General features: G+C 42.1%; 1 protein-coding gene across 3 annotated transcripts in view; it reads left to right on the plus strand.

Annotated features, from left to right (window-relative positions):
* The window catches only part of EML5 (EMAP like 5), a 162,384-nt gene that overhangs the window by 146,522 nt on the left and 776 nt on the right, over positions 1–15,086 (plus strand). For all 3 annotated transcript variants that reach the window (XM_021679813.1, XM_044918168.1, XM_044918167.1), the window contains 9 exons: positions 5,704–5,877; positions 6,508–6,716; positions 8,959–9,116; positions 10,415–10,529; positions 11,387–11,575; positions 11,738–11,910; positions 13,397–13,559; positions 14,162–14,265; positions 14,782–14,935. In XM_021679813.1, coding sequence (XP_021535488.1) covers positions 5,704–5,877; positions 6,508–6,716; positions 8,959–9,116; positions 10,415–10,529; positions 11,387–11,575; positions 11,738–11,910; positions 13,397–13,559; positions 14,162–14,265; positions 14,782–14,935 — 1,439 coding nt within the window. The remainder of the gene's footprint in view (positions 1–5,703; positions 5,878–6,507; positions 6,717–8,958; positions 9,117–10,414; positions 10,530–11,386; positions 11,576–11,737; positions 11,911–13,396; positions 13,560–14,161; positions 14,266–14,781; positions 14,936–15,086) is intronic.

The following is a 15,086-nucleotide window of genomic DNA, read 5'->3' on the forward strand; positions in this document are numbered from 1 at the left end:
ATGGTAATTACTCTGCAATGTAATACATGCTAAAAGCCAGATAATCAAGACAAGACCCTAATAGAATGCTCTAAATGCTTTCTAAGTGATTGATAGCTCAGTTAAGATCATGTGCTTGTGCATTAATATTCAAATTTGTCAGTAACTATCTACATAAGACATTTTCAAAGTTGCGATGTGTAAAATTACTACAGGCAAACATTTGAAATTGATTTTAATGATAAAGAACTCTGACTTTGAACCTCACTTCAGTGACATTGTTATCTCCAAAAAAGAATTTCATTCTTCTCATTACATCTTTATTAAAAAAAAATTTTACTCAGTGAATTTCATCACTAAAAATTTTATGGAAATTTGTTTTCTCTTATTACACAAGTACCTGCATAATATCTTCAATTTTGTCTCTGACCCTATACAGAAAAAGTTTGCAGACTCCAGCTCCACAGGGAGACAGGCAATAAATAAGTAAACTTTTAAAACTACCATGATCTGAGGTGGTAATATGATAAAAACAACAAGATGATGTCAGTAAGCCAAGGTGTTCGTTTTCTCAGAGGTGGTAACATTCAGCCGGGCCAAGAATGATACAAAAAAAATGATAGCCAAGGGATGAACTGGGGACTCCAGGCTGAGGCCTGGTTTGTGGGTCCCAAGACCACCCATGCTCAATAATTCACTAGAAGGAGTCACAGGGCCCAGAGATAGTTAGGGCTATAGTTTCTTACAGTAATCAGCAAGGGAAAAAGACAGGGTAGAGTCTAGAGGCTACGGGCGCAGGCTTTCTTTGTCTCCCTCACCACCCCACCAGGGTCACACACAAATCTGCTTTACCAGCAGCAGATGCAGCAGCATGGGAACAGGGTTTTGTCCAGGGAAGCCTACTCCCGCCTTAAAGTCCAGGCTTTTTACTGGGGGCTGCTCACATAGGCACAGACCAGCCACAACTACTGAAATACCCAGAAGAGAGCAGGTGTTCAGCGCCCCAGGTAGATCAAACAGCCTTACATCAACAGAGGGACCATTTCAAAAGTCAAGTTCTTACACACTTGCAAGCAGGCCCTTCTAATGATAGTAACTTCAGGCTTGTTTATGTTAACTCTTTCCTGTGCAGGCCATAAAGGTAAATCAAGAAACAGGAAGGTCAGTATGGAGGAGTAAGGCCTCTGAGATGAACTTGGAGAAAGAGGGGTAGGAATCAGCTGCACCGGGCTTTGCAGATCATGGAGAGGAGTTTGAATTCATGCTCAGTGCAGAATCCATCATGGAGAGGGTGAAGCAAAGGAGTGAGGTGATCTAATTTATACTTTGAGAAAATCACTCTGCACTAGTAAGGATGTAGAGGGGAAAGAGATGTAATCAGAAAGTTAGGAAGCTGTTCTAGTAGTCCAAGCAAAAGACATTTTTAACTGGGGTGGTAGGAATAAAAATGGAGAGAACTAGACAAAGACGGGATGTATTTTGGAGGTAAAGCCAGTGATCCTTTCTGAAGAATTGGATGTGAGTGTGACAGAAAGTGAGGAACCAAGGCTGTTAATTTTTTGCTTGAGCAGCAGGCTCAGTGAGATGGGAGAATACTTCCGGAGAAAGAGTTGGGCAGCAAGAAACTATTCACAGACATAAGGATTGAAGGGAAGGCAAGAAGACTGGTGGGGGGGGGGGGGGGTGGCAGGAATAAGGAAGCTCTATTTTCTTCATTTCAATAGCTGAGAGTGAGGAGGTGGTGAAGAAGGTGGGGGTAAAATTTTGAAATTGTCACTTTGGAATGTGGGAGAGTAAATATATATTAGAAAATATGTGGTATAATTACCGTTTGAATACGTGTCTTCTGGGTAGACAGTAAGGAGACATCTTTTGTCTGATAAAGCTTTTTCAGTGTACGTAAGACAGTGCTAAGAATTTGACATTTTGATCCTTAAGGGGATTCAAAGAGAACTCTCCGGCCCCCCGACCCCCCATCATAGTTATCATTTGTCACAGTAGGCAATTGTCCATTAATACCTTAGCGGTCTTCCATGTGCCCTCTGTTACAGAAAGTAAGGAAATTTATTAGCCCTAAGATTGGTTGCATGTGGTCAGAAAAGGGCTACCAGTACCAGTTAGAGTTACATGCTGCTTTGCTTTCATTTAGTGGGAAAAAGGATAAAAACCCTTTTCACAACCATAAGCTAAAAGTTCATGCTTCCTTCCTTTTAGCCTGATTGAGTCCTTTTAAGACCCAAAGCAAACCCTGTACTAAGAGAACACCTGGGGGAGTGCCTGGGTGGCTCAGTCGTTAAGCATCTGCCTTTGGCTCAGGTCATGATCCCAGGGTCCTGGGATCGAGCCCCGCATCGGGCTGCCTGCTCGGCCAGGACCCTGCTTCTCCCTCTCCCACTCCCCCTGCTTGTGTTCCCTCTCTAGCTGTCTCTCTCTCTCTCTCTCTCTCTCTCTCTCTCTGTCATATAAATAAAAAAATAAAATCTTAAAAAAAAAAAAGAGAACACCTGGGGAATACCATGTGCTGATTGGCTAAATCTGGGTTACTGAGCTAAATCACTTTGCTGGAGGTGGGGAGTGGGGAATGGTGGGGAATGGAGCTTGAGGGGTTGGGGTGCAGGGGAGGTTATCACAAGAGCATTAGACTAATCAATTGAGCAAGCAGTGTCTTTCCCCTGAATCACTTGCTCTACATAGGGAGGAATGGATTCCTGCATAGAAGTATAGCTTTATTAAGAAGAAAGGAGGTAATGGATGGTGGGTATGCAGCAAAGAGCTGTCCACTACAGAAACTGAAGAGTGAACTCACTCACAATTCGCTCACTTAATGACCCATATGAAAATTTTGTTTTAAAATATAGTTTTATAGGGCGCCTGGGTGGCTCAGTTGGTTAAGCGACTGCCTTCGGCTCAGGTCATGATCCTGGAGTCCCCGGATCGAGTCCCGCATCGGGCTCCCTGCTTGGCGGGGAGTCTGCTTCTCCCTCTGATCCTACCCCCTCTCGTGCTCTCTCTCTCTGTCTCATTCTCTCTCTCAAATAAATAAATAAAATCTTTAAAAAAAAAAGTGGATGCTTTTAAAATATATATATATAGTTTTATAGCTGCACCAAAGGCAAAGTAGAGGACAGAGAAAGAATATCCTTTAAAACTTTGATTCTTATGAGATCCAGTTAGTAATTGAAAGAGACCCTTATAGGCATCTCTGTACTAGAGACTTGAGGTTTTTTTTAATTTCTAAATTGATTTATTGTTTACAGATCTTTTCTATTTTTATTTCATGTTTAAAGCACAGGTTCAAAAGGTTTTGGCTGTTGTACAAAACTGTGCAGTCACCACCCAAATCAATATGTAGAACATTTCTATCACAAGCTCCCATGTGACCCTTCTAGTCATTCTTAGAGTTTAAGAATGCTTATAAAAAGTCAGTGGGAGGGGCACCTGGGTGGCTCAGTAGGTTGGGTATCTGCCTTCGGCTCAGGTCATGATCCTGGGACCTGGGATCAAGCCCTACATTGGGCTCCTTCCTTGCTCAGTGGGGAGCCTGCCTCTCCCCCTGCCACGCCCCCTGCTTGTGCGCACTCTCTCTCTGTCAAATAAATAAAATCTTTAAAAAAAAGTGGGAGGGGCGCATGGGTGGCTCTGTTAAGCGTTTGGCTCAGGTCATGCTCTCAGGGCCCTGGGATCAAGCCCCACATCAGGCTCCCTGCTCAGCGGGGAGTCTGCCACTCTTTCTCCCTCTGCTCCTTCCCCCGCTTGTTCTCTCTCTCTCTCTCAAATAAATAATCTTAAAAAAAAACAAAAAACAAAAACAGTGGGATTGATTTTCCAGAGATAGCTTGATGTAACAGGAGCAAGAACAGAAATGGACTCTGAGGACAGCACACCTCTGTTGGCTCTGCCAGCTCACACACAGGTGTGTGTGACTTAGGGCTTGACTGACTTCATGGGAAAGTACATCTGCCTAGAACTGGGGCCTAGATGTGTCCCCTGTACCAGGCCTGGCCCAGGATGGGCACCCATTAGCTGGTGGCCCATCGGAAGGGGAAGAGTGAGAGCAGGATCTGTGTTACTCCAGTATCATGAATGACCATTTTTTAATCATAGGAGAAAATAAAATGTACTTAATGAACATAATTTAATCTTTCTTCAGTAAGTTAGAAAGGCCTTGAAAATTTGTAGTGATTTAAATCTTAAATCCTGTTACTGATATAAGTTCAGAACAGTCTGAATATTAGCAATCCCATGACATGGTCCTACCTGTATGTTTTAAAACCTAAATTTTAGGTGTACACTCCTTACCATCTCATTTAACTTTCTACGAAAGCTTGAAAAGTTCAGTAATTCAACTTAAGATTACTTGCTAGCTAAATTTTAGGTAAATGAAAGTCTTTGTAATTTGTGACATATGAAATTTGGAGACAAAACTGAGTGATGTTTCTTTAAAGTCCATTATCTACCTCATCACATTTAGGCAAATAAAGTATATGGATTGCTGAGAGGTGCTTTTTGTGAACATGTAAAAATGTTTTTTATATTATAGAAGACATATAATATTTATTACTGGCAAAAAATTATAGACTGATCTACTAGTATATATTTTTTTCAAATTTTTATTTAAATTCTAGTTAACATACAGTATAATATTGGTTTCAGGAGTAGAATTTAGTGATTCATCACTTACATACGACACCAGGTGCTCATCCCAACAAGCGCCCTCCTTAATACCCATAACCTGTTTAGCCCATCCCCCACCTCCCCTCCTTCCATCAACCCTCAGTTTGTTCTCTGTCATTAAGAGTCTGTTACGGTTTGCTTCCCTCTTTTTTTTTTTCCCTTCCCAAATATCCATCTGTTTTGTTTCTTAACTTCCACACAGGAGTGAAATCATATGGTATTTGTCTTTCTCTGACTGACGTTTTGCTAAGCATAATACTCTTTAGCCCCATCCACAGCATTGCATAAGGCAAGATTTTGTTCTTTTTGATGGCTGAGTAGTATTCCATTATGTATATGTACACCACCTCTTCTTTATCCATTCATCAGTTGATGGACATTTGGGCTCTTTCCATAGTTTCTGAGGCCACTGTTGATGCTGCTACACTTAATAAGTTTGCCAGTTCTTCATATCCTTTGACTTTTATTGAATAAGGGACATTCTAGTTTTAGTCCAGTACTTAAGTTTATTATGTTCAGTTTTTCACACAAAAATACCCTATTTTATTATATGGTAAACTGTTTTTTAATTTATTTGAGAGAGAGAGTGTGTGCGCACAATTTAATTGCGGCATAGTTGACACACAATGTTAAGTGAGTTTCAGGCATCCAGCGTCGTGATTGGACAAGGGTGTGCGTTCCGCGTTCGCCACGAGTGTCGCTGCCACGTGTGACCATGCTTGCGCTGCCATCACGGTTCGGCCACCTCTGTTCCCCGTGGCTTATTGGTGACCCGGAGCCTGTCTCTCCCACTCCCTTCCCGCACCCCCCTCCTCCCCGTCTTGCCTATCCCCCACCACCCTCCCCTCTGGCAGCCATCAGCTCTTTGTATTTATGAGTCTGTTTCATTTCTTTTTTTTTTTTAATTTAGTCTTAGTTTTGAGCTATTTTTTATTAAGTACATAGCCTTTGGTACATACTTTTCCATGTTTCAGAAAATAGGCATCAGCTGTAGAAATGGAAACATTTGCAATAGGCATATTACAACTTTTGGATTTTATCTTTATTTAGCTACAGCTCCTTCCATCCACATCTGGGATGCGGTGAACAAGCAGACTTTATCTATCCTGAGATGCTACCATTCAAAGGGAGTGTGTTCAGTCAGCTTCAGTGCTACTGGAAAACTCTTGCTGTCTGTGGGGCTGGACCCAGAACATACTATTACCATTTGGAGATGGCAGGAAGGTAGGGTTCTTTTTCCTTTTGTAATTAAAAAAAAAAAAAAGAATACTAGGGTAATATTAGTTCTCTAGTATTTGCCTTAACTTGGTGATTGAAATCATTTTTCATTTCAGCCCTATACAGTACACAGTTGATGTTACTGTTGGTATGTTCCACTTTAAAAACTCAGTGAAAGAAGCTAACAAAACATAAATTAATGAAAGTTATTAATACTATATATGATTCACTGCTATTTCCTTTCATATGTAAGTCTCTTTGCCAGGGTATCTGGTTGGTTATGGAGGGTCTTAGTCAAGAACGGAAATGAAGTATATTGTAAGTGACAATGAACATCAATAGGGTAATATTACTTATACTTTAGACAAAACTTTTCAGTTATGTAGCTGCTATAAAAAGTGAAGTTCACAGAGCCACAGAGAATTATTTCTAAAATCTGGAATGGCCTTTCAGTGATAATAAAGCTCCCATTAATACACATATCCCTTGAGAAAATATGTCCAAAGGACTCTGCACAGGTCCTGTGATTGCTAGGTAGCTGTGCGAGGGACATGCCCCCTCATAAGTATTTGTTTTTTGAACTATATATTCTGAATAACTGTTAACCTTGTTAATTTTGTTGTCTCTCTGTATCAGGTACCAAAATTGCCAGCAGAGCTGGCCACAACCAGCGTATTTTTGTGGCCGAATTCCGACCAGATTCAGATTCCCAGTTTGTCTCTGTGGGAGTCAAACACGTGAAGTTCTGGACACTGGCAGGAAGGGCTCTTCTTAGCAAAAAAGGGCTCCTGAGCACAGTGGAGGATGCGCGGATGCAGACCATGCTTGCTGTTGCATTTGGTGCAGTATGTCTCTTAAAATGCGTGTGCTAGTAGTATCTCGAAATTACAGAAATTGGACTACTTTGAATTTTCTTACTTTAGATAGATAAGCCACCATACACTGTTCTGTGGATTGTGACCCACTAATCATTACGTATGTCCTGGTCAGTGCATACATTTCCCTTCAGACTCTGAGACTCAGAAATCAGAGGGAGTGGGAAAGAAAATTAATGAGGGTGAAGGATTATAATGAAACGTTCGAGTCCTTAGGCCACTGCCATTCTTAAAAGCCTTCATTAATTTTGTAATTGTCACCCTAAAACTCCTAAAATTTCTGTCCTCCTAGGAGATCCTCATATTCCTAAAGATTTGTCAGAATACAGAAAGATCAATCAAGAAATGTAATTTTCAACTATTTAAGATGGTACTGGGGTTTAGGATTTCCTTTGCTTCCTATCATTGTAACACACTGCTTAGCACATAGTTGGAAGTGCTCTGGGCCGGTGTCTCTCTCTCCGCTCACCCCGCTCACCCAGCTCACTCCAAGGAGGAAGGAGAGCACAGTCCCTGGCTTTCACAGAGAGTGTTTCAGAGAGCCATTCCCTCCCCTCCCCCATCCCATCTGGGCTGGCGGTTCATGATCCGCATCTCTTTCCTTTAATACCCTTTGCCCTGGCCAGGCTTTTTAAAAAAAATCCTTGGGTGCATCAAAAACCTAAGTGGATTTCTTTACTGTTTATGTGGGTATGGAATGTGAAGAAAATTATACTTTTAGAACCTTTAAGCACACGTTTTTGAGAAAAAGACCATTGAAAATGTTGGTTGTACCATGTCAGACTTCCATTAAACATTTTGGGCATTCTTTAGAGAAGACCAGTAATTCCTTTCTAGAAGAAGAACTCACATATTCAAATGCTTCTGGCATTTAATTTGTCCGTGTAGATTAACTTTCTTCGTGTATAAAATTTCTTACTTGGCCAGTTGCCCATGCCTGATAGAAAATAAACTGAAGACTAAAATATTAGTCACAATTGGCTGATGTTTGAAGCAGCAGTGCGATCAGAGTGTTTTGTTACGTAGCCAGATGGGTTGATGTCAAGTTTAGGCCTTTTTGAACATCTTCTTTGCCGAGGGGCTATAAAAGCAAGAGAAGTAAAATACTGAAGCATTCACATTCTAATTGCAGATAAGGCATGGATTAGTGATGCTTCTAAATGACAAATATAATTACTGTTATCCAAATATAAGGTACAGAGAAGAGGCATAAATGCTGCGGAATGCAAAGTCACATTAAATTGTTGTTGGGAGGGGCACCTGGCCGGCTCAGTCGGTGGAGTGGGCGACTCGATCTCCGGGTCGGGAGTTCGAGCTGCACCTTGTGGGTAGAGATGACTTAAAAAAAAGTTGTTGTAGGGAAATTAAACATACCAACCATATAGTATTCTCAGAAAGCTTAAAGAAAATCTTTGTTTTGTTGTAATTCAAAATTCATTTTCCTGCTGGTTCTCTCCATATTGTTTCTGGTGAAAGATCTTGTACCAGTTGCTCCAAAAGTGAAGCTAAAATGGATGAAAATAGCACATGATGCAGAATTTAATTTCTCCAGTCTCCACATAAATGAACCAGATCAGGATGGCAATTCTCAGTGGTCTAAAGCGCTATTACTTTTCGTACCTTATCAAATTTATCTTATTTTGTATTGCATTGACTTTGCTTTTCATTTTAAGAAGTTATGGCAAACATTAATTTCATATATAACTTCATGAATTAGTGAAACCTAAAAGTTCCCACAGCTTTGCTCTATTTATAAATCCTATAGTTTTCCCTTCTGTGACAAAATACTTTACCAACCTAGTGAAAAGTTATTTTCACTTCCTACTCCTACTCCTCTTTGACTCTCTGTGACTAATGACCTCAAGTTATTTCTTGGGCAGCTGAAGGGAAGCAGCCCAAAGGGATGATATGAACCCGAATGATAATGTTTTAGAACTGGAAGGGACCTTGGAGCCCGAACTCCCTCATTTTACACATGAAAAAGCGGATCCTCCTAGAGGTTACAAGTCTGGTCCCAGGTTAGTCCGGGGAACGTGTAGCAGAGCCGCATGGCAGGCCGTAGCAAAGCCAGTTGGGGTTTTCTGGCTCGGGGCGCCCGGCTCCCCCCGCTGGGCCGTGTGGGTAGGCCCCCCTTACCGTAGAGAGTTGCGTCTGTTTCGTCTCTATTTGAACTTTTGATGAGTTTATCTCCCCCTTCCCCACTCCTTTTCAGAATAACTTGACGTTTACAGGTGCCGTCAGTGGAGATGTGTGTGTGTGGAGAGATCACATATTGTGTAGGATCGTGGCCAGAGCTCACAACGGGCCCGTGTTCGCCATGTACACCACGCTTCGGGACGGCCTGGTCGTGACCGGCGGCAAGGAGAGGCCGTGAGTCCCGCTCCCCTGCACGGCCTCCCTGCGCGTCGGTCGGCCCGCGGCTTGCCGCTCAGCAGTCTAGTTCCTTCTGGGCTACGCCGATTCTCCCCTCTGCACGTCCTCCTCCTGTGCTTCGCCAGTGTTGCCTCTTACCTGCCTTCTTGTTGCTGCTTACGTTCTGGTCTTAGGCCACTCGCAGTTGTTTTCATACTGTAGAGAAGCCTAGACCCCAGCAGTCAGGGTGAGACTTTCTCTGAGGTAGTTGTGATGCAGGTAGAGAACTGATTTTTGTCACGTCTGTATCCTGCGTCCGTATTTGCTGGGTAAGAGGGGGCCTGTGGGAGAGTCTCTGCCCTCAAACCCCGGATGCACCTGGCCGGCCTGCTCTCTTCTTTGTCCGGACGGACACTCAGGGGCAAGGTGCGGACCGCTGGCTGCCTCAGCAGAAGATGAGACGATGCTAGAAACAAATTGCCTTGTGTGCTTTTCCTTGAGGCAAACCTGTGACATAAAATTGTGTAATACAAGGCTTCAAAACTTAAGTCTAAGGAAAGGCCTTTTTCTGAGTGCTCTGAAAACCTCCCAGAAGCCAGATACTTAGAACTGATTTTCTGCCGACGTATTCATATAAAAATGCAGTGTTTACGTGTCCAAGAAGTAAGTACCTTTCCAGACAGGATTGAGAGAAGCCACGTATATGAAACACAAATGCAGTAGCTTTTCTTTCACATGAAGAAAGACTGTTGTCCTACATGGGCGTGTTTTTGTCCTAAGACAAGCAATTCATCTCACAGACAGAAAATAAAGTTCTACATTTTTCAGTTCTCCCAAGCGAAAAACCGTAAATGGACTAAATGCTGTCTTTCCCGTATTACTCTGATGCGGGGGTTTCCCGCATGCCACGCGCTCTGCCCGTGGGCAGCCACTGAGTGCTTTCAGTCGGGTGTTTTCGTCCTGGGAGGAACAAATAAAAATTTCTTCTAGAGCATAGCATCTGTAATCCGGTTATCTAGCCTTACCTTTTCATTACCATTTTGTTACACATTTCCTTAATCAAGAGGATGGATACATTATGTGGGGGATGGGAGCTAAATAAGATTATGCTTATGTCCGAAAAATGAAGTAAAAGTAAAGTAAATTCTGCTTAAACAGAATGACTGAAATACTGTGTATCTTAAAATTGCTGTAAAAAGTATTAGGGCCTCTTTTTTTTTTTTTTTTTTTTACTATTCTGCTTATAATTTAGTATTTATTTCAGAAATGATTGGAATAGCTAATAACATGCTTATTTGGGTTTGGGTTGTTATCAGGTCAAAAGAAGGGGGAGCAGTCAAACTGTGGGATCAGGAGCTGAGACGGTGCCGCGCCTTCAGGCTCGAGACCGGACAAATCACGGACTGTGTTCGTTCTGTGTGCAGAGGCAAAGTAAGCTGTTCCTCGAGCCATTACGGGGCGGCACAAAGTAGAGGACACTTTTTCGTGGGGTTCTCTCCCCCTCGGGAACTTGACGAGTGGTAGATAAGAGGAGTTTGCTTGCTGGCTGTCCTTGGCCTCCCCGGGCCGGCGGGAGCACAGGGAGCTGCTCTTCTGTCTCTGTACTCTAGGTCGACCTCCGTAGGTTCTTGAGTCCGCTAACTCAGCTGTGGTAGGCAGGAGTGAAGTTTCTCGCCGGTCGACTCATTGTGATTAGAGCAGCTTTTTTTTTTTTTTTTTTAAATTCCCCCCCCCCCCCCCCCCCCCCCCCGCAACGTGGGGCTTAAACTCACGACCCTAACATCAAGTCACTCACTGTACCAACTGAGCCAGCCAGGTGCCCCGTCTGTTTTTTTAAACACCCATTTCTATAAAAAATTTTGACCGTGCATGAACTCGGAATAAGCATAAGTCATGTACATGTATTATTCTCAGTCCATGTATCTATTGGTTTAATTTCCCTTTTAACTAAAATCCAATACTTTCTTCCTGGATCCCAGTGCACTTACACCTCCTTGGAGCTCTTCGGATTAAACTAGAGTCCAAGTCCAAACTCTGACTGGCAAAGCCAGGTGCTGTGATGTTAGAGTGCAGTTCTGTTCTTTAGCACGGACTCTGCCAGACAGGCCAGCCCAGTGCTCCTGCGGATGTGCTTCTAGTCAAAGAAAACCGCAGGAGCTAATGCCTGGCTTGCTCCTAGAGCACTCACAGCAGAACGTTCTTGGAGACGAGGTCAGTAGGGTCCTTCTTAAGTTATTGAAAGCAACTGTTGAATTGCATTAAATGTATTGGTCCCATTTGTGCTTTAGGGCAAGATCCTAGTTGGGACAAGGAATGCGGAGATCATTGAAGTTGGAGAGAAAAATGCAGCATGTAATATTTTAGTTAATGGCCATGTGGATGGACCCATATGGGGACTGGTGACACATCCTTCCCGGGATTTTTTCCTTTCTGCTGCAGAAGATGGGACAGTGAGACTCTGGGATATTGCTGATAAAGTAGGTACAGTTTTCTTTCTTAAAGTTACAATTTCTAAGGACAGTGGAAGTCCTAAATTGCTAGCACTTAACTATTTGAGAATTATATTGAGAATTTTGAAAAGAAATTGGTTTAAGTACTCTATTTAATATAGTTCTCGATGACTCTTGGTTCTTACGCAGAAGATGTTAAACAAAGTGAATTTGGGACATGCTGCTCGTACTGTGTGTTACAGCCCTGAAGGGGATATGGTGGCTATTGGAATGAAAAATGGAGAATTTATTATTTTACTGGTGAGCTCTCTAAAAATATGGGGAAAGAAGAGAGATAGACGATGTGCAATCCATGATATCAGGTTAGTCAACAAATGGAATAGAATTTTTGGTATATATATTCTTAAATGACCTGGGTTACATTTGAAAACAGGTTCTTAGTGCCTGTAGCATTTAATCACATCATAAATTGTATGCTGAAATGTAACTGTTTATATACTTACTGCTTGCTAAATTATCAATCCACTGGCACCAACCACAGTGCCTTATAACAGCATGTACTCAGGGAATGTTTGAGGAGTAAGTATCACACTGGATGTGTCCAGCAAGTTGATCCATCCAAGAATTATGTTCCACTGTACAGAAGAGAGCCATCTGTCCTTCATAAGTTGTCAGCCTAGAGAACTAAAGCTATAACCCCACCTCTTAATTGAATATATAATCAATTAATCAGTACTCATCAGGGCACCTGGGTGGCTCAGTCGGTTGAGTACCTGACTTTGGCTGAGGTCCTGATCTCAGGATTCTGTCCCTGCTCAGCCGGAGTCTCCTTCTCCCTCTTCCTCTGCCCCTTCCCCAACTCTCTCTCAAGTAAATATTTTTTAAAAAATTAATATTCATCAAACATCTATGCCCCAGAATCTGAATTAAACTTTAAACTTCTCTTGAACTCTTATATTTCCAGTGCGTAAGCTTATTTTGACAGTGGCTACCATTTACTGAGTACTTCTGTGTGATCAAGATTAAGATTTTTGAATCCATTTCTGTCAAAAGCTTGCATTCTTTTCATTAGTAAAACCCTTTTACACATGAAACCTTCCTCAGAATTTCAATATATAAACTTCCCGCAGGCCCCCGTTTCCCTGAAGAACCTCACCTGAATTGTCCTATACGATTTCCCATGACCTCTAGGCACGTATTTTTTTAAGATTTTATTTATTTATTTATTTGAGAGAGAGAGAGAGTGAGAGAGCACAAGAGGGGGGAGCGGGAGAGGGAGGAGCAGACTCCCCGCCGAGCAGGGAGCCCGATGCGGGACTCGATCCCGGGACTCCAGGATCATGACCTGAGCCGAAGGCAGTCGCTTAACCAACTGAGCCACCCAGGCGCCCCTCTAGGCACGTATTTGTATGTTAAGATACTTCTAAACTTCAGGTGGTGTCACTTCATCTGATAACCTGAGGCAAATTAATCTGGGCTGTGTTTTTTGCTGTGAAGATACCATGTTTCCAGATGAAAGAATCCTATCTTGGTAGATTTGGTGTACTATGTAACTTAAAAGAGTTATGTATTTGTTAGTGGCTTTTTCAAAACTTAGATCTTTTTAAAGGAATCAGATGAAAATTCAGGAGCCACTTAAAACTGAAGTGAAATACAAGCTTTTTGTTTCCTGTAACACAAATATAATCTCAGTATACACGATCAGTTGTGTCTATCGGGTAAATCTACTTGAGGCCCGATCACACACATACTTATTTTTGAGAGGTAGAAAGCAAGTCACTGGTCTTAAATGTTTATGTAATTTCAGGTGGTCTAACGTGTCTTTCACGTCTTTTATTACCTCTCCAGATTTAGTCCAGATTCCCGGTTTCTGGCTGTGGGTTCTAGTGAGAACTCCGTGGATTTTTACGACCTAACATTGGGCCCCACCCTTAACAGAATCAGCTACTGCAGAGACATTCCCAGCTTTGTCATTCAAATGGACTTCTCTGCAGATAGCAGGTATCTCCAGGTATGGTACCAATACTATAAAATCCAGTTTACACTAGCTGTTCTAACACTGTTAGTGGATGCATTTAAAACTGAGTTTTAGGGGCGCCTGGGTGGCTCAGTCGTTAAGCGTCTGCCTTCGGCTCAGGTCATGATCCTGGGGTCCCGGGATCAAGCCCCACATCGGGCTCCCTGCTCAGTGGGAAGCCTGCTTCTCCCTCTCCCACTCCCCCTGCTTGTGTTCCCTCTCTCGCTGTGTCTCTGTCATATAAATAAATAATCTTTAAAAAACAAAACAAAACCCGAGTTTTAGGGGAGCCTGGCTGGCTCAGTCAGCAGAGCATACGACTCTTGATCTCGGAGTTGTGAGTCCGAGCCACACATTGGGCGGTAACTTTCTGAAAAAACTCCTGAGTTCCAGAGCTTCTGAACTCTTGACTTTATTCTTCACTGTTTCTGCATTAATATCCTATTCTTATTAGTCCTCCTCTCCATTTTTTCTAACAGACTTCTGTAGTCATCGTTAGAAATGTAAATCAGATAGCACCCTTTGCTAGTATCCTATAGCCTTCTGATGTGTCTCTCGCCTAATGGAATTCTTGTCCCATTTTAATACCATGCAAGGTCTCCACTGGTTGCTATAAACGACATGTCTATGAAGTGCCTTCAGGAAAACCTGTTACGGATCAGGCCGCCATGGACAGGATCACTTGGGCTACATGGACTAGGTAAGGACTGACTGAAGGTCAGCCGGGAAAACTGGAAAACCCTATTACTCAACAGTTAGAGCCGTTCCACTAGGGAACAGTAGTTGAGTTTTATGTTTGTTACCATATCTTGAATTCTTCCAAAGAGGCCGATGATATAGTCTCATGCTGGAACTCCTCTTCACTGAACATATTCCCAAATGCTTTATCAAGGTTAAAAGCCTTTAAAGATGCCCTGATATTTTCCTTAACACATTAGGTTTAATAACAAGCAATAAAACCACATACTGGGTACTGTTAAGCAATTGTGTTATTTATCTAAAGGAACGCTATCTTGCAGTTATTAGAAATGGAACCTTATAAATTTGCTATTTTAACAGGTAACCATGAGTAGTCATCTTTTTAATCTATCAAATTCCTAAAGCATAAGCATCTTTTAATTTTAAAGTAACATAATTAAGTAGAGATTAATTACCAAAAAACGTTTTTAGCGTGGTACATGTTTGCTATGGATTTTCTTTTATTCCTTCCCTCTAGTATTCTAGGGGATGAAGTTACGGGAATCTGGTCCCGACACACCGAGAAAGCCAATGTCAACTGTGCCTGCGTATCTCATTCAGGAATCAGCCTTGTAACAGGAGATGACTTTGGCATGGTTAAGTTATTTGACTTCCCGTGTCCTGAAAAATTTGTAAGTTTGTGTTTGGTTTTGCTCTTTATGTAATTTTACTAGCAGTTCAGACATCTGATCATTACTACTTCTCCCCCCATAATTTAATAGCTAAATATGTTACCATCTCCTGATTTGGAAACACTTTTTATGTTCCTAAATTTTTTTCAAA

Source organism: Neomonachus schauinslandi, chromosome 9 (assembly GCF_002201575.2).
Source record: "Neomonachus schauinslandi chromosome 9, ASM220157v2, whole genome shotgun sequence".
In the NCBI taxonomy this organism is placed as follows: domain Eukaryota; kingdom Metazoa; phylum Chordata; class Mammalia; order Carnivora; family Phocidae; genus Neomonachus; species Neomonachus schauinslandi.